General features: G+C 39.6%; 2 protein-coding genes across 5 annotated transcripts; one reads left to right on the top strand and one right to left on the bottom strand.

The window, feature by feature from the left end:
- The first annotated feature begins 535 nt into the window (after positions 1–535).
- On the top strand, positions 536–12,367 carry dph7 (diphthamide biosynthesis 7). Of its 3 annotated transcripts, none has more exons than XM_041788063.1 (10): positions 536–646; positions 964–1,143; positions 4,802–4,935; positions 5,021–5,108; positions 7,704–7,798; positions 7,891–8,051; positions 9,981–10,053; positions 10,137–10,202; positions 10,323–10,495; positions 10,934–12,367. In XM_041788063.1, exons 2-10 carry the CDS (start codon positions 1,012–1,014, stop codon positions 11,329–11,331), a joined length of 1,320 nt encoding a protein of 439 aa, XP_041643997.1. In that variant the 5' UTR covers positions 536–646; positions 964–1,011; the 3' UTR covers positions 11,332–12,367. The 3 variants fall into 3 exon arrangements, with proteins under 3 accessions (XP_041643997.1, XP_041643998.1, XP_041643999.1); XM_041788064.1 differs by lacking the exon at positions 536–646 and adding an exon at positions 653–795; XM_041788065.1 differs by lacking the exon at positions 536–646 and having other exon boundaries at positions 659–1,143; positions 7,894–8,051.
- Positions 12,368–13,022: 655 nt separating this feature from the next.
- mrpl41 (mitochondrial ribosomal protein L41) lies at positions 13,023–17,709 on the bottom strand. 2 transcript variants are annotated; one of them, XM_041787853.1, is made up of 2 exons: positions 17,553–17,620; positions 13,023–15,036 (listed from the first exon to the last, which is right to left on the bottom strand). In XM_041787853.1, the coding sequence occupies exon 2, from the start codon at positions 15,016–15,018 to the stop codon at positions 14,611–14,613; it is 408 nt and encodes a 135-aa protein (XP_041643787.1). In that variant the 5' UTR covers positions 15,019–15,036; positions 17,553–17,620; the 3' UTR covers positions 13,023–14,610. The 2 variants fall into 2 exon arrangements, with proteins under 2 accessions (XP_041643787.1, XP_041643786.1); XM_041787852.1 differs by lacking the exon at positions 17,553–17,620 and adding an exon at positions 17,649–17,709 and having other exon boundaries at positions 13,024–15,036.
- Positions 17,710–17,963: the final 254 nt, after the last annotated feature.

Below are 17,963 nucleotides of genomic sequence, written 5' to 3'. Positions count from 1 at the left end.
TGTTCTGGGGGAAGACCCCCAGACCCCCTCTGGATTGATTGATTGATTGATTTATGTGTCACAGTCCAATGATAAATCTACACAGTTCTTGTGGATGCTGATCCTCAGTGGCGAGAACGCGCTGTATGTGCCCTTTTTTCTCTTTTCGCCCCTGCCCTTGAAAAAGTCTGTGCACGACACTGATGTATTGAACAGCAGCAATATTTAAAAAAAAAAAATTACTCCTCAAATAAATGTCATACCAATGCAACACAGAAGCACTATAAACATGTGGCTCATGCCAATACAAAAAATAGGTACCTTACAGTCTGTCACCACAGAGGGGCAGTAACGTCCACTGTTGCTCTCCATTAATCCTGCAACAACAATAACAAGAATAACAGAGTACGACTTCCGGTGAAAATCTTCGAAGTAAAACATTTGACCAAGGCAGATGAATTGAAGGTGGTTTGTAATTAATTTACTGTCGAGATTTGGGAGTCAATGTATTTAAAAAGTCATTACTTATTTTGATATGGATATGTGTGTATTGCAATTGAATATCAATGACGACTTTAATGCAGCGGTGCTTGAATGCACCCTAGCCCAGTGGTGACGTAACGACGCAGATGGTCGTCGTGTTGGGACGATTGGGACTGGTTCACATGTGAGTTTTGTTGATATTGACTTATTTTTCAGAAATTCGTTTACTATGATATAAAAGAACACTCTGCTGTTGACATTTTATCCCTATTCAATCATCTTACATTATCTGAAGTGTCTTTCCGGCTCCAGTTAGCGCTTCCTGAGACAGCGGTGAGTTTGCTATGGTTGCTAGCTAACGTGAAGTTGAGTTACAGTCAAATAGAGATTACTAAGCTAGCTCACATAGCTTGATGAGAGGAAGCGGTGACGTTATGCGTAAGCTCAGACGTTATTCATGCCACTTGTAACAATAACAACGTTAACATCACTGCGTTTTAGCACTTCGACTTCGGCTCAGTAGCGAACAGTAATGCAGAGCAGGTGGCCATGGCTTGGAAGTCGAGGACCCGCAATCTACAGGTGTTTGACACGGAGCTGAGTGCTGACACTGTGGAGTGGTGCCCTGTTTCATCGAGTCAAGACATCCTGGCCTGTGGGACATATCAGCTGCAGAAAGGGGTGAGCTATTCTCGATGTCCCGTGTACATAAAATCTGACTTTTAAGAATTCGGGATCACTTACAGTGTGTACAAACATGTATTAGATTTAAAAAAAACAAATACACCTGATGTTATAAACAAACACTCAGTTCCTGCGGAAAAATCCACATCCTTCATTGGGGTAAGCTGAAGTTTTAGGTTTGTAGTGCTAGAGTAGACTTAACTAAAATATTACACTGAAATGTGATGACTTTTTTAGCATCTTGATATTATTGGGTGAGTGAAATGAAGCATCCCAAGGATGGTTTTGTAAATGGAGTTTGGCAATGTAAAAGTCTGCATGTGAATAATGGAGCCCAATAATTTCTATGATTATAGTATCCACAGAACTCAAAGAACTTATGTGAACTTGTTTTACATTAGTAGAGCCTGGACATCTTAAGTAGGGCTGCAGCTGAATTTTTTTTTAATGTCCACTAATCTATCGATAAATTTTCCGATTAGTCGATTGATCACGGTCATTTGGCATACTATTTTGGATCCCCATTTTATGTAAATAGTAGCAGTTCACGTGCCTTGCAGGTTACAAATAACTAAAGGATGGCTTTCTTTAAAGTGACTGGTATGTCCATAAAAGTAAATGAAGCAAATAGCCCATCCAAAGTCCAAAAGTACAAATAAAGCTTAATGTAAACAAATCAAACTTCTAGCCCAAGTGACTGAACAATAGATTATAATTTCTTTAAATTGCAGTGCAGGAACGTGAGCATGTCAACATGTTCTGGTGTGAGGGCTGGCTCTCTTCTTTGAGTAGTGAACTGCAAGTACAGATGAGTTTTTACCTGCCGGTATTTGATTTTACCAATATCAAAAACAATAATACGATGCGTCAAGGCTTGAATTTCCGTGTCACCTAATTTTTACAGTCGACACAAACAATTATGGCGACTTATCGTTGCAGCCCTAATCTTAAGTGTTTCATTTCCCTGTCATGTCAACAGAGGGATACCTTTTCAGAATGCCGATACAGTTGCCACTTTGTGATTAGGTTGGCATCTCCTTATCCAGCATGTAATATTTGCCTAGATCCTGCCCCATGTTGATGCAGTTTTCAGAGACAGACCCAGCACTCTGATGATAGACTAAATAAACAGGCACATCCCCCACATAGTGAATTAGCTGCATTACTGAGCAGTGTTCGAGCTCTGCGTGCCTCAGGGTGCAGACATCATTCCTCTCTAAAAGTATTCATGTATGTGATGTTTCTTCTTATTGTAATGGAGCTGCAGACTCTGTGTCACTCAGTGTCACATTACTCACATGTGCTGTAAGTTGCAAAATTTGTAAAAGATACTTGCAAAAAGATATTAAGTCCCAAACCATTTGTTTCCTGCCACCAACCTATCAGATGGATGTAGGGCAGGGCTATTCAATTAAAAATTCAACTGGGCCAAAATTTTTAAATCAAGAAGTGTAGCTGGGCATGACATGTCCCACACCCAGTAAGCAACTGGTAATGTCAAATGTCTAACCAATATAGATCAACTTGATTGAAAAAATATGCACTTATTATTCGTATTCTCCATTTTACATTTGGCAACACAACAAAAGAACATCAAAAATTGTATAAAAACACAACAGCAGAGCTGTATTTGAACATAACCTGAGGTAGTAGAAATGTGGTGTTTTTTTCCACTTGAATAAATGAATTTGGAGGCCAAACCTGATGCCAAAGGCTTGGTGCGGACTGTAAAGCTCAAAACAAAGAACAGTGTACTGGAAAGGCCTGTCACAAAGTTATGCCTGTTGTTGGAGGCGACAGGCTAAGACTGTTTATGAGGTTTACTGGTAACACCATAAAAGGTTCACAAATATGAGGCATATTGTAAAAGGTATTTATATGGGAATTATTTGTGGTGATAGCTCCTAAAGAATGTAGATGTAATTGTGTTTGTTTAAAGCACGATTAGGGGCCGGAGTGTTGGAGCTATTTCACCAGGCTATTGTTGATAATGAATGTACTTTGTGTTTTGTTTTGTCTTTGTAAACACCAGGGGGCATTAGGCACTGTGCCAAGCAGTGATTTGACAGGATTCCCATACAGGTAGAGGGTGTGTCATTGGGGTTCATGCACCTGGAAGGGGATACAGGTTTTTTACCAGGTCAATGAGACGTGGCATGAAATGTTTGTTAACCTTTGTTTGATCTGAGTAAATGACAAAATGTTGAATCCTGGGTGGAAATTGAACTTACAAAAACCTAACTGGACCGGTGCATCGTGGCTGTTCGTTAAAGTTAGTTTCTTTAGTTGAGCCCTTTTTTGATAACAAATAGCCACTACAATGAAATAGGGTGAAAAAATGTAATTAAATTCTGTAAATAATAATTTTGGTAACATCTTACCCAAGTATATTTTAAAGTGCATAAAAATTGAATTTGGACAGTTGTAGCTACAGCTGAAAGGTACATGTTTTATACATGGTATCTTGGGGCTACTTCTGTCAGCTTCACTTCAAAACAATGCAGTGCATTGTTGGTAGACTGTTGCTAGTGTTACTTTCATGGTCTGAAATACTGTAGGAATTTATGAAAACTAGCGAAACAGGTTGCCCTCTGCGTCTCTGGCATGACCACAGGCTGGGCCACTTGAGGGTTGGTTCTGGGTCCCATGTGGCCCCCAGGCCGCTAATTGAATAGGCCTGATGTATAGGGGTGGGTAAAAATATCGATAAATTGATGCATCGCAATATTTCTCCCCTCAATTCAATATCAATTCAGTAAATCCTCTGAATCGATTCACCTCCTGGCAAGTGGGGGTCACTGTGCATGTGATTCGCGTTGTATGGACGGAGGCCGCACTTGACCAAACAACAACCAACCATAACCATGATATGTGAGGTTTATCACAATTTTCAAGAGGAAAGAAATATTAAAGTTTACATGCACTTTACTTTTTCCGTGTTTATAAGTTATTTGCACAAATAAGTTATTGTGCAAATTTTTATTTTCAGATGTTTTATTGCTAAAAAATGTGAGGTTACCTACCACATATGTTCACATGGGCATGAAAATAATTATTAAAAATTGTCAACAGGTCATTTGCATATTTTTGCTTCTTACTGAATCAACATCAAAGCATTAAAATCAATATCCAATTGATATCGAATTGAATCGCAACCTAAAGAATCGAAATCGAATTGAGTCATGAGGTTCTTAGCAATACCCAGCCCTACTGATGTAGGAGAAACACAAATAGAAGACCAAGGCAGCTAATACACCAAATATTTTGGGTCATTTCTTGTTTTTTAATTACTAAAAATACCAGAGAAAGTCCTTCATGCTGTCAAAATTGCATACATGTGTTGGTAAAGTTTGAATTTGCAGCTTAGACAGTGCTGTTTCTCTTTTGCTAAACTTTTGGTAAGAAAATATGACTGTATGTCTGATTTTTTTTTTTTGTTTGTTTTTTTTTTTGTTGAAACAGTTCAATACGTTTGTATACCTCATTGAAGTAAACTGAGGTTTTAATAACCTTAATCCATGGTGGTTGGTGTGTGCTGTTCACAGAAATCTTGTACTGAGTTTAATCAGTGCAATAGCACCTTTAACATACTGACACTATATTAATTTCTTCTCCAGCATGAATGATACAGCTTCCTTTTACCATCTTATTTCAGACAGGTGAAGAGGATGCCAGCACAAGTCGGACAGGACGCTTGTACCTGTTTGAATTTCGGCGGGAGGGGTCAATGAGACCTCCTCTCACTGAGTTACAGCGTATGGACACGGCAGCCATTTTAGATATGAAATGGTAAGAAAAAAAGGTTTGACCCTAGGGACCTTCGACGTCACTGCATGCGTGCTACTTTTTGAGTGACTCTCTTTCATTCTCTCAGGTGCCATGTTCCGCTGTCAGGAGAGCCAGTGCTGGGTATGGCGATGGCCAGTGGAGAGCTGCAGCTGTACTCACTGTCAAACAGTCAGGTGGGAAATGTGGCATCAGAAGAGACTGATGTCTTTTATTTCTATGCATCAACTTATGATTATGTGTGATCAAAGTTAAAAATACAGATATACAGCTCTGAAAAAATTAAGAGACCACTGCAAAATGATCAGTTTCTCTGATTTCACTATTCCTTCCAAATTTCAAATAAAAATATTGTCATTTAGAGTTTTTTTTTTTTTTTTTGCATAAAATGAAAATTGGTCAAAACATCAAAAAAGATGCAGTGTTTTCAGACCTCCAAAAATGCAAAGAAAACAATTTCATATTTATCTATGAATAACACAATACTAATGTTTTAACTTAGGAAGAGTTTCGAAACCAATATGTGGTGGAATAAACCTGATTTTTAATCACAGCTTTCATGCATCTTGGCATGCTCTCCACCAGTCTTCATGTTGCTGTTTGGTGACTTTATGTCCCTACTGACGCAAAAATTCAACCTGCTCGGCTTTGTTTGATGGCTTGTGACCATCCATCTTCCTCTTGATCACATTCTAGAGGTTTTCAGTGGGGTTCAGATCTGGAGATTGGGCTGGCCATGACAGAGTTTTGATCTTGGGGTCCTTCATCCACACCTTGATTGACTTAGCTGTGTGGCATGGAGCACTGTCCTGCTGGAACAACCAACCCTCAGAGTTGTGGAACATTGTCAGAGCAGAAGGAAGCAAGTTTTCTTCCAGGATAACCTTGTACGTGGCTTGAGTCATGCGTCCTTTGCAGAGACGAATCTGCCCAATCCCAGCCTTGATGAAGCACCCCCAGATCACCCCCAACCTTCACCACATTTCACAGTGGGTGCGAGACACTGTGACTTGTAGGCCTCTCCAGGTCTCCGTCTAACCATTAGATGACCAGGTGTGGGACAAAGCTGAAAATTGGACTCATCAGAGAAGATGACCTTACTCCAGTCCTCTATGGTCCACTCCTTATGGTCTTTTGCAAACCTCATTTACACGACTTGAGCCCTGCCCCTTGGAGCCTGTTCTGAGCAGATCTCGCCATGCACTTCACCCATTTACCATTTGCAGTTCTTTTTGTAGCTCACTTGATGTCAGGTTAGTTGGCAGTCATCCCGGTCACTGGAGAGTCATTTTTGCCCTCTGCCGGTCTGTAGCTTTGTTGTCCCCAATCTCTGCTGCTTGACCTGGTTCTTTTGAACCGCTGTCTTACAAATTTTAAGGACGGAAGCAACCTGACCCTCACTGTAACCCTCTGCTAGTTAAACCAGAACTGAATCCTTCTTGTCCACACTCAGAGCTTTTTTTTCAACTGTTTTGGCATGGTCAATAGTTTTTTTTTTTATTTATTCCAAATTACTTTTGAGGTACTACTAGCACTGTTTTTGCCATCCAGCTGGTCCTGTTGCAAGAGGATAGTGATGACCACTGCAGTGGTTTTTATACTTTACCTTGTTAGATAGTATTCGATTCAGGTGATCACCTAATCAGTACCTCATTAAGTAGAATGAGGTGAGCTTGTGCTGGAATTCACTGGAACGGAATGGATGTCATACATGTAGAAATGCTGATTTAAGAAAAATTTGCAGTGGTCTCTTAGTTTTTGCCAGAGTTGTATACTTACACGGGTGAGAGTACATGACAGAAGAGCAAGTGAGGACCATTCACTAGTTTGTTGATCATGAACAGTTTGATACAGATTATAAACATGTAAAGAAAATTGTAAAAATTGTCTAGACTTTGTCACATGTCCGTTTGAAGCTCTGCTTAACTGTATCTGTGGGATACATAAAGAAATATCAGCTGTGAAATGTGATGTGTTCTGCATTACCTTAGATTGTAGCCTACTGAATCTAAAAACAGTAATCTACAGTGTGTTATTGATTGCTGTCATGCTGCACCTCTGCAGAAGTGTCGGTAAACCATGGTTTATTACAGACTTTAATTATCCTGCACGATGCACCATAAAAACACTGATGTCAGGGTAAATCATAAATCATCAGAGGACCACAGCTAACATTTAATCCCATGTTAACGGTGCATTTATCTTTGCTATAGCCTCTTGGTTTTTCTATCAAATAGGTGTATATGTCCAGTCCTCCTTCAGTCCAGTGAGTGACTGTATTAACTTTTCAAAGTAACATCCTCAGTCCTGAAGTGTTGGTGACCTCACATATTCAGATATCACAGTTATTTCTTCCTATCTCGTCAAAAACAAGCCTTAAACAACTTGCTAGTTAACACTGGCAAGTGAGTGGAAATGAATGTTTTGCCTCCAGCTAAGTTCCACCCACCAAAATGTGTTGTACTGTTTACTAACACTAAAAGGATCTACAGGAATTGTCGGCTAAATTTAAAACACATCAGCATTGTGAATGATATGTAGCCCCATCAAATGTTGGCTTAGAAAAACTCAGCTCCAGGTCAGCCATCTTTCTCCACTCCTGGCACTGCGTGAAAGCTTGAATCACACCAAGGCATGACGTAGTACCACATCAATGTAAAATAGCTGTGTTGTCACTCTTTGACCCATGTGTCATTACCTGTTAAACCTTTTGTGACTCAGCTGTGGATGTGGTAGTCTTCACTCATGAATGTTTGAATTGATTCCAGTAGGAAGGCAACCGCAGTCTGCACTCTCTCAGCAGTTTGGAGGTGGGAGGGGAGCGTCTGGCTCTGTCATTAGACTGGTCGACTGGGAGGATGGACAGGTAACATACAACAAATAAAAACTGGGCCATTAGGATGTGCCTGATGAGGTAGTAATGTTTTTGTCACATTAACCCTCCTCTGTTTGTGTCAGCAGCAGCGATGTGCGGGTGGTGTGCAGCGACTCTGCGGGCTGTGTCAGTGTACTCATGCCAGCTGAGGGCGGTCTGACGGCTCTGTCCCAGTGGAAGGCTCATGAGTTTGAGGCATGGATCTCAGCTTTTTCCTACTGGGACACCCAGCTGGTTTACTCTGGTAATATACAGATTTATATTAAAATATTTCTTGAACTTCTACTGCAGAGCTTCTCGTTACTATAACTTTGAAACTATTCTGCACCTCAAAAATCAGCTGTTGTGTTGTTGCCAACCTATAAGCACTAAGTTAATTTTCTACAGAAGCTCTCAGAAGCAAGTAACAAAGAAGTACATTTTGTCTGCTTTGGCTGTGTCTGAAACCACATTATTACTACCTTCCACATATCCAGACAGAACATACTGCATAGTATACTAACAGGTCCATTAGAATGCTTTTAAACCATACCAACACTCATGATTTCAGTGTTATTTCTGGTCCATTCTATGCTAAATCTTCTCTCTTGTATGGCACCAAGCTAGCTCGACCCTCAGATCATCTAGCCCCGAATTTCCATATACAGCGTGTGCGCCGCGCACCGAAGCGCCGCGGGTTTGCTCCGACCGAAAGGCGAGCGACCTCGCCCACTGGAAGCGAGTCTAGAGCGCTGCGCCGCGGCGCGCAGCCCTGATCATCAGGAAGAGATCACGGGAGAACTGCGAGTTCAAGCAGGAATAGTATGTCAACAGCGGACTATTTTACCTTTCGGGGTTAATTTATCATCCTTTCCAGTATAAGTCCACGATACTACTGCTTCCTCCATTGAGTGAGTACATTAGTAAGTTAAAAGGTCAATGTTTGCTTAAAGGATCTGTGGTTTTATGCAAAATTCTTTGGCTAAATGTCCCCAAAAGTTAACTTTTCCTCGTCAAAGACGCCATTGTAGCTCTGTGACCCACTGACCTCTCGGTGACCCTTTGCTCTCTCTACAGGATGAGACATAATGTTGATAAAGATCTACGATCGGAATCCCGTGCATTTTGTTTTATTTTGAAAGAACCGGATGTTATACTCTTGTGACTTCCATGGTTGGTGCTTTCTGAGCGACAGTGAATTTACGAGGTTTGGCAGCGGCCGGCGCCGAAATAGACTTGCAGCGTATTTGAAACGAAGCGGAGCGGAGTGGCGCTCCAGGCACGCGGCGCTGCCGGTCTGGAGCGCAATGGAAATGCTCTGATAGACTAGAGAGAGAGCGAAGTGCTCCGCAGTTCGATTCGCCGGCGTTCCGCGGCGCGCACGCTGTATATGGAAATTCGGGGTAAAAGATTTAACTACATGGAGTAAGGTCCATATATGTTTGGAGACTGACACGTTTTGTTATTTTAGCTGTTTACCAAAACATATGGAAGACTTAAAGAAGTCTTAAAGTGCAAACTCTTAGCTTTAATTTGAGGGTATTCATGTCCAAAAAGGTGGAAGAGTTTAGGAATTGCAGCTCTTTTCTAGGGCTGAGCAATTTGCAAAAATAATTGAATTGCAATTTTTACCCACAATATTGCGATTGTGATTTAATATGCAATTATTGTTGGGTTTTTCATTTCTGTTTTTTTTTTTTCAACAAATTCAAGCAATAAATCATTCTTTATTATAATCTGTGTTGTACCAGGTACACACTCATACATTTAACCATTTTATTGAAAGATGGATGTATAGTTTTACTTTACAGAGAAGGCTCTGCTTTAAAGATGCTCCCTTTGTTTGTCAGCAGCATGCTTTGACTTTCCAGGGATTGCATAGCTATAAATTTCAGAAGCAATTAATCCATGGAAACATGAATCTGAATATGAGGGTTCAACAAGATGTAAGCTATGCTGCTTGTTTAACCAGCTGGGTAGCAAAGCAAGCAGACTGAAGAGCCGCAATGCATTGTGGGGCAGTGGAGTGTAACAAGTGAGCTCCCATATCATGTTTAACTGGAACATCACCAACTACAGTTTCATACTTAATATGAATAGTGTCACTGGTATATGGTTTTGGTTAGAGTGTGTATCTTAGTCGTTATTTCTCTATGCTTGCTTTTCTACATGAGTTTGTGTTATTCCTCAACAGGTGGTGATGATTGCAAACTTAAAGGCTGGGATCTCAGGGCTGGTCCCTCCTGCCCAACATTCACCAGTAAAAGGTGAGCACTGGTATTACATTTTATCATGCTTATTTAGTCAAGTTTTTTTTTTGCTGTGCTTTTAAATTTTGTTCTCTCTGGAGGCATTCAATGGGTGTGTGCAGTATCCACAGCAACCCACACCAGGAACACATCCTGGCTACAGGCAGGTAAATATCCAAGTGGTAACTTGACTACTGTTTACCTCCATGGCTTCCTAGTTTGTCATCTTGTCTACTTATTTTTTCAGTTATGTATAAGAGTTTTAATATGGGCTTCTCTCTCTTCAGCTATGATGAGCTTATTTTGCTGTGGGATGAAAGGAACATGCGGCAGCCTCTCAGTGAAAGTCCCACGGGTGGAGGGGTGTGGAGGCTGAAGTGGCACCCCGTCAATCGGCACCTGCTGCTGGCAGCCTGCATGCACAATGACTTCCACATCCTTCACTGCAAGCAGGCCCTAGGTGAGTGTGGATGAGAGATGGTGAGAAAATGCTTGCTTTTGTTGTTCATGTGAACTTGACATGGTTGGTTTAAGATTTGGGACCAACCATAGGGCTTAGATTCACACTGTGTTTCCATGACAGCACTGCAGCTAAGCTCTGAGACATTCTTACTGATACTGTGACAATGTGATATTTGGTGTCCCTGTCCCAACTCATGGTCCAAGACTAGCTGGTTCACAGAGTCTAACTTTAAACCTTGGGCTGTGTCAAAGATACTCCAGGTCTAAGTGTCCAAGACCAGCTGGTTCACAGGGTCTGACTCAGAGTTCAACTATGAGAGAGAGAGTGTAATAACTAATTGGTGTTCTAATACTAAATGCTAAATCTGCTCATGATGTTTTGAGTTTTGTTTTTTATTTGTCTTACATCTCTTTTTAACAATGCACTTTTGTCCAGAGGGCACTGGTGGACCATGTCCAATCATAGCCTCCTACATCCTCCACAATTCCCTTGCATATGGCGCTGACTGGTCCCGGCTATCCCTGGAGGAAGCAGCTCCCTGCTCCCCTCCTGCTGTAGAACCAAAGGAAAGCTTCACAGAGAGTGGAGGACACTTGAGGATTCAGTATGAATCTCCCACTGCCAGCTTTGACACTTCCCTGGAGGATGATGCAGGACGGTACATCCCTGAGGAAGTAACGGCACCGCCTACCACCCCTTCTGCGGGCCTGCTCATTAACTCAAACGAGGAAGCCTCGTCTCAGTCCTGCTTGATGGCGAGCTGCTCTTTCTATGACCACATGCTTCATGTGTGGCGCTGGGACTGGGCTCCAGATGAGGCTCAACTGTGTTGACCAGGCTGGGGAAATGGCTGCTTTGACACTATAGATACATCCATAATCACATTATGACGTCAACAGTAGAAAAGCAAACATGTAGCCCTGCTGTAACAGGGGCATAAATTACTGTTTTGCTATTCACAACCTTCACTTTGAAGTCCCTGCATTTTAGAATGAAATATCACAGAATATGCAATTATGGAAAGAAAATATATTTTCATAAGAACAGCGATTTTTATAAGCTTAAATTAAGTAATGCTAAACCTGATTTGAAAACAACCATATACTATACCTTCACTTCATCAAAACCTAAACACAATGTTTGAAGATGAGCATCATTTTTCACATGTATTTATTTACGGCACTCGTACAGTTTGAAGAGTGCCTACATATTTCCCTCTTTATATTCCTTACTTTTCTAGACTGAAATTTCCCCACAATCCTTTTTCATACCATATTTGAGAAGTAAAAGATAGTTTTACAATTAAACATCTCTGTTACATTATGTTTTGTATGCTATTTTATTGCTGGGCTTTATTTTGGGATTGTCGAGCCAGCCCTATGAAGTTTAGCATTTCTCCTGAGTGGCTGTTGAGTCCACTTTGATACGTTCCACTGTAGACATCTCTGTCCAAAGAAGTATACCTATCACTACAAATTGTATTTGTAATGTTTTCTGGCCAGCTAAATAAATATTGTTGTTCACCCATTTTTTAAAGTATTCTTTATCACTAGCATGTTAAAACTAGCTAAAAATGTGAAATAATCTGTTATCAATGAAGTCTGTAAGCCCTTCTTTAATTTCTATTCCTGCTCCCCTTTACCTGACCTGTGTGTGAATGTTTCTGATGTCCATTTTACCATCAAAGGGAAATTAAATCCTGGATTCAGTTAATGACCCAGGCCCCAGTTTTGCATTTGCCTTTTTCTGTTAGTATTATTTCCAGGATACAGTCCTCTCCAAAAGTATTGGAACAGTGGCCCAATTCCTTTATTTTTGCTGTTGACTAAAAACATTTGTGTTTGACATTAAAAGATGAATAGGAAACAATAGATGAATATTTCAGCTTATTTTCAGGTGTTTATGTCTTGATCTGATGCACCACTTTGAAGATATCATTATGTGTTTGAACCCACCCATTTTTTATGTAAGCAAACATATTGACACGTGGCTGACAGGTGTGTTTTGTTGCCCAGGTGTGTCTTATTACATTGATTATTTACACAATAAATAGTGCTGAATGGCAACACTAGTTTCGGATTTGGGTTTTGCCTGTGCAGACTATCTATAGTTAGAGGTGTAACCAACATGAAAACCAGAGAGCTGTATACGGGTGGAAAAACAAGCGATTATGAAGCTGAGAGAAGATGGAAAATTAATCAAAGCCACTGCAAAAACATTGGCCATAGCCAGTACAACCATGAGGAATGTCGTGAAGAAGAAAGATACCACTGGTGTACTCAGTAACAGTTGTGGTGGTTTGACCAAGGAAAACGGCTGCAGTTGATGACAGAAACATTGGGAGAGCTGTAATGAAAGACCCTAAAACAACAGTTACTGACATCAGCAACAACCTCCAGAGGACAGGAGTGAAGGTATCACCATCTACTGTTAGTGACATCATCAACAACCTCCAGAGGACAGGAGTGAAGGTATCACCATGTACTGTTAGTGACAGCAGCAACAACCTCCAGAGGGTGGGAGTGAAGGTATCACCATCTACTGTTCACAGAAGACTTCATAGACAAAAGTACAGAGGCTACACCAGAAGATGCAAACCACTCATTAGCAAGAAGAACAGGAAGGCCTGGCTGGAATTTGCCTAAAAGTACAGAGACGAGCCTCAAACATTCTAGGACAAAGTTTTATGGACTGATGAGACAGACAAACCTTTACTAAAGTGATGGGAAGACTAAAGTTTGTAGAAAGAAATGATCTGCTCATAATCCCAAACACAAGCTCATCTGTGAAGCACAGTGGAGGTAATGTCATGGCTTGGGCTTGCATGGCTTCTTCTGGGACAGGCTCATTAATCTTCACTGATGATGTAACACATGATGATAGCAGAAATGAACTCTGAAGTCTACAGAAACATTTTGTCTACCAATTTAAAGAAAGATGTGACCAAACTGATTAGGAGATATTTCATGATGCACCCAAAACACACTGCCAACACAACAAAGGAGTTCATCAGGGGCAAGAAGAGGAAGGTTTTAGACTGGCTGAGTCAATCTCCAGACTTGAACCCTACAGCGCATGCATTTTGATCACCACAAAGGAGACTGAAGGGAGTAACCCCCCAAGTTTGGTGATGTCAGTGGGTCACAGGCTCGATGCAGTTACAGCAAGAAAAAGATTTCCAACTAGATATTAAATCTTATTCACTTTAATCCGTTTTAAGTCTATCTGTTCCAATACTTTTGCTCACCTGGAAATACCTGGAAATAAAAGCTGAAATGTTCATCTATTGTTTCATATTCATCTTTTGATGTCAAACCCAGAAGTTGTTAGTCTACAGCGAAAATAAAGGAAATGGGCCAACTGTTCCAATGCTTTTGGAGGGGGCAGTATCTCCCCCTACAATGTAAATTTGGGAAAAGAAAATTTGTGGAGCCCATATTTATGACAAACTGTGTAGTTAGATTGTTAAGCATGAGGTTTATGAATCTGATGGGGTTGTAAGCAAAATGATCTACTCATGTTCATGTTTGTTACCTTTGTGATATCAGTAACTTGTCAACTTGAACAGTTGTCTTTCACAAAACAGTTTATATTCTTTCATACTGAAAAAATGCCATGCTGCATTTAATAAAGTATTCAGGTCTATATTTTTTCTTCTATTCTCAAAAGGTAAAACAGGAAATAGCAGGAGTAATTTGGAGTCCAGGTGGTGTGAAAAACCATAGATATATTCACAGAGATTCTGCTTGGGCTGCCACTGTCCACAGAAGTGATACATTTACGTAGGTGCCATTTAAATACAGGTTTGTCACATGTAAAAGTCCTTGTTTTTCTTCATTCAACATCACAGGACTCTTGGTTTTGTAAAACAGGAAATAAAGATGTGATCAAAAAACTAATAATTTCAAGAATCAACACATTTTTCAGTATGGAGCATAGTTACTAAAGATTTATTTTGCACAATGATCAAGTAACAAAAAAGGGCAGCCATTGGTTGTAGATGTATTTGTAAGCCCAACACAATGCAGAGTGATTTAACCCTTAATGTGTCCCATGAGTTCATCTGCAGCTTTCAGTGTTTTATACAGTATATACATAACTGAAGAGCACCTTTAACGCACATAGTTCTTAGGATACAGCTTGAATAGCTTCCCCTCCTGCGTTGGATCAAATCCATATTTCTCCAGATTGTCTTGGCTGAAATTGCCCTCTTCAAAGTCTTTCTTGATCTGAGGGGCTACGACCTCCTCAAACACAATTTGTGCTGTCAAAGGAGGCTCTGTTCCACGTGGAGCACGATAGGACACATAAGGTTTGAGTTTGAATCCTTCTAAGTTTGGTACGACAAACTCAGGAATCATGGCTCGTAAGGCCAGAAACTTTCTGCTGGAGAGATTCAGTCCCGTGGGTCTTGCTCCCCTGCCTTTGTTGTGTGTCCTTGATCCACGCTTGCTGGTGAACTCAGACATCCTGTCAGCTCCTCTCACCAGACCCCTCATCAGCCTAGATAGCACACCCATGGTGTCAGAGCGTTCCCCCTACCAGGACAGAGACAGTTGGTTAAAGAATTATTGTTTTTTCCATACATACTCTGATGAAGTGAGTTATCTTAACAGTTCTGTTCTGACAAATTCTATTGAATTTATTTCTTGTTTTCCACAGCATTAATAATTTAAAAGAGTTAAGTGTATTTGAGATCTATAAATGAATGCTATGCAGATGCTGTAAAAATCAATAGGTACTAATGTTTCATAGTAGTTTTTTCATCAGTGTTGTGGATTAAAATATAACCATGTTCACTTTCAACAGATGTTGAGGACCAAAAAATTCCAAATAGGCTACCTCTTTGATTTTTTTTTTTTTTTACAGAAAATCATAAAATCATAGAGACAATTGTTAAGACACTTTTTGTCTTTAATAGTATTCATTTTGTTAACTAAAACTATAAATAAAATGTCAGTCCATCTACCTTTTTTTCCACAAGAAAAGACTTATACCAACTAAAACTAGTTCTTTGATGACAAAAACTGCAGTAAGTTTAGTTTACCTGAAGGAGACTAAAGTGAGACTAAAATGTTACTTGGTTTTCATCAGACTTTCAAAATCCATAATTTGGTAGAACACAAGCTGTTAGGTAGGGCCAAGCTGTAGCTCTTCTGCCTTTCAGCTGTAGAAAGCAGGGGTCCCAGGTTTTTGCAGGGTGTGTTGAACACATGATTTGCATTAGGTTTAGGGCTGAATGATTTGGGAAATCTACTAACTAATATTTTCCCCCCAAAATTGCAAATGCAATTTAATGCGCGTCCATTTTTAAAGTTTCTCATCCAATGTACTTCTCAACAAACGAGTACTAAACAATTCTATATTATAACAAATACAGTATTTAATAGATTAAATCAAGGGTTCTCAACCTTTTCAGCCTGAGACCCCCAAAATAAAGGTGCCAGAGACCGGGGACCCTGACTGTGCCTGAAGATGTTTTAACACAGCCATGCACATTCTAGAATATTCATGTTCAAACAAGGTTGCCCATAAGGGGGATAAAGGGGAGAGCTTTCTGGGGCCCAAATAAACTGGGGGACCAGGGAGGTCAGCAAAATCATGGTCCATTGTAAAATAAAGCTGTGATATCCATATTTTTAACCTAAATAATAACCACTCTTATCAAATAAACCATTTTTAATTCTATTGTGCCATAGTAAGCAGCCTTCTTCAAAATGTAAATCCCTTTGCTTAAAAACGGAATTAAAATGGGTTAAAAATGGCAAAAATAGGTGGAAAAGGTAATAGAGGCAATAATGGGTCAACAGAGGCAACAATATGCAGAATGTGGCAACATTTAGTTTAAAAGTGGCAAAAAAAGGCAGAAAGAAAAGGTTTAAAATGGACATAATTGGGTTTTGTGTGGCAAAACCTGACCCCGAGGTTGAGAATCACTGGATTAAATAAAGGCTGAATAATTTTGAAACAATTTCTAAATGCAATTATTTCGAACACAGTTTATATGGATATGAATAGTTGTATTGAAGGGAATGATAATTTAATGTCTCTCATATTTCATAAGAGAAATGCATACAAAAATAAGGAAAGTAAATTTTTTTGCTAATTTTTCTAAAGAAAAAAAAAGATGCTTCAATGATTGCATGATGTGTTGAGCAGAACATTTCTGCATCAAAAAAATGTATTGAACGCTCATTTTGACACATTTTAGGTCAAAAAAATATTGCACCTTCTGCAGTTTAAAAAGTTGCATAAAGATATATTGCAATTTAATCTAAATTTCAAGAAATTGCCCTTCCCTATTTATATTCAGGTAGAGACAATAAATGTTTGAGTAAAAAGTTAAACTAAAGTGTAAGGACTTTTAATGAACTAAAATCGGACTGAATTGTTATTATGTTTTCACTGACTAAAACTAGACCAAAACTATAAAAGGGGTGGGAAGGTGAAAGTAACTAATTATATTTATTCAGATCAAAAGTAATAGTAGTACTATTTACTCTGAGTAAAATCTAAATGATCTACTTTTACTTGAGTTGTTTTGTACACCAGTATGTTTGCTTCGACTTGACGAAGTTTCAACCAAAGTAACTGTACTTTTACTTGAGTATGATAATCTTGATCTTCTCTCTCATCAGAATGACAAAAAAATATGACAAAAAACAATAAGCATTTCAGTCTTGAATAAAGTCAAAACAGTCGTCAATAGTAACGCTGGTCAACATCTGTTTTTCTTCTTTAAGTCATCCGATAACATGGTAACTTTTCAAACCGTAACAGCTAGCTTACAGTTAGCGTCCTTAACTTGTCGTTCCTCACTGAAACCACTGATGGTAGTGAGCACTGCATGTTCACTATTACTCCCAATGTAAGGGTAGACAAAATGGGTTAATGTAATGAGCCAGTCTTTAAATCTTTGAACGGCCTTCTGATGCCTGATTGGAGTGCAATGAACCGATGACAAGCTAAGCTAGTGAAGTGTACAATACAACTTTGCTAACGCCACACCATTTTCCAGTTGTAAGTTAATAGTAAAACCTAAAATGATACATACTACTCGACTGACAGGAACTCTGCTTTTTTTCTAGAACTGAAAAGAATTAAACTGACGTTACTTCAACAAATTTCTACAAAATTTGACACATCTCACCTTGAGCACGCCGATGGACCAAGCGTCATATGGCTAACCATCCAACGAAACGGTCACTGATTGGCCAACAGGCAACAGTATCAACGAATCATAATCTGCGATACTACTATTGAACTGTCACTGGTTGTTGATAGTCAAAAAGGCAAAGTTACCTCAACCACAAACCACCAGATTTTCAAAATAAATGCACAGAAGTAAGTGCGGCGCAAGAGGTCTTTTGAAAATCTTTACCTCGACGATAGATGTACTTTGAATTTCTTAATAATCAACCTTGAAAAAGTGTTACACAACAAGCAGTTTTTTGAGCTGCCTTTG

This window comes from Cheilinus undulatus, linkage group 5 (genome assembly GCF_018320785.1).
Source record: "Cheilinus undulatus linkage group 5, ASM1832078v1, whole genome shotgun sequence".
Classification (NCBI taxonomy): domain Eukaryota; kingdom Metazoa; phylum Chordata; class Actinopteri; order Labriformes; family Labridae; genus Cheilinus; species Cheilinus undulatus.
Note: the sequence above shows the minus strand (reverse complement) of the source record. Positions and strands in the feature narration are given on the sequence as shown.

What these genes read in the sequence shown, in the direction of transcription:
- dph7 (XM_041788063.1), top strand. Translation starts at nt 1,012, where the DNA reads ATGGCTTGGAAGTCGAGGACCCGCAATCTACAGGTGTTTGACACGGAG. An exon ending in CACCCAGCTGGTTTACTCTG is followed by an intron (nt 8,052 to 9,980) that starts GTAATATACAGA and finishes ATTCCTCAACAG; the next exon opens with GTGGTGATGATTGCAAACTT. An exon ending in TCACTGCAAGCAGGCCCTAG is followed by an intron (nt 10,496 to 10,933) that starts GTGAGTGTGGAT and finishes ACTTTTGTCCAG; the next exon opens with AGGGCACTGGTGGACCATGT.
- mrpl41 (XM_041787852.1), bottom strand. Translation starts at nt 15,018, where the DNA reads ATGGGTGTGCTATCTAGGCTGATGAGGGGTCTGGTGAGAGGAGCTGAC.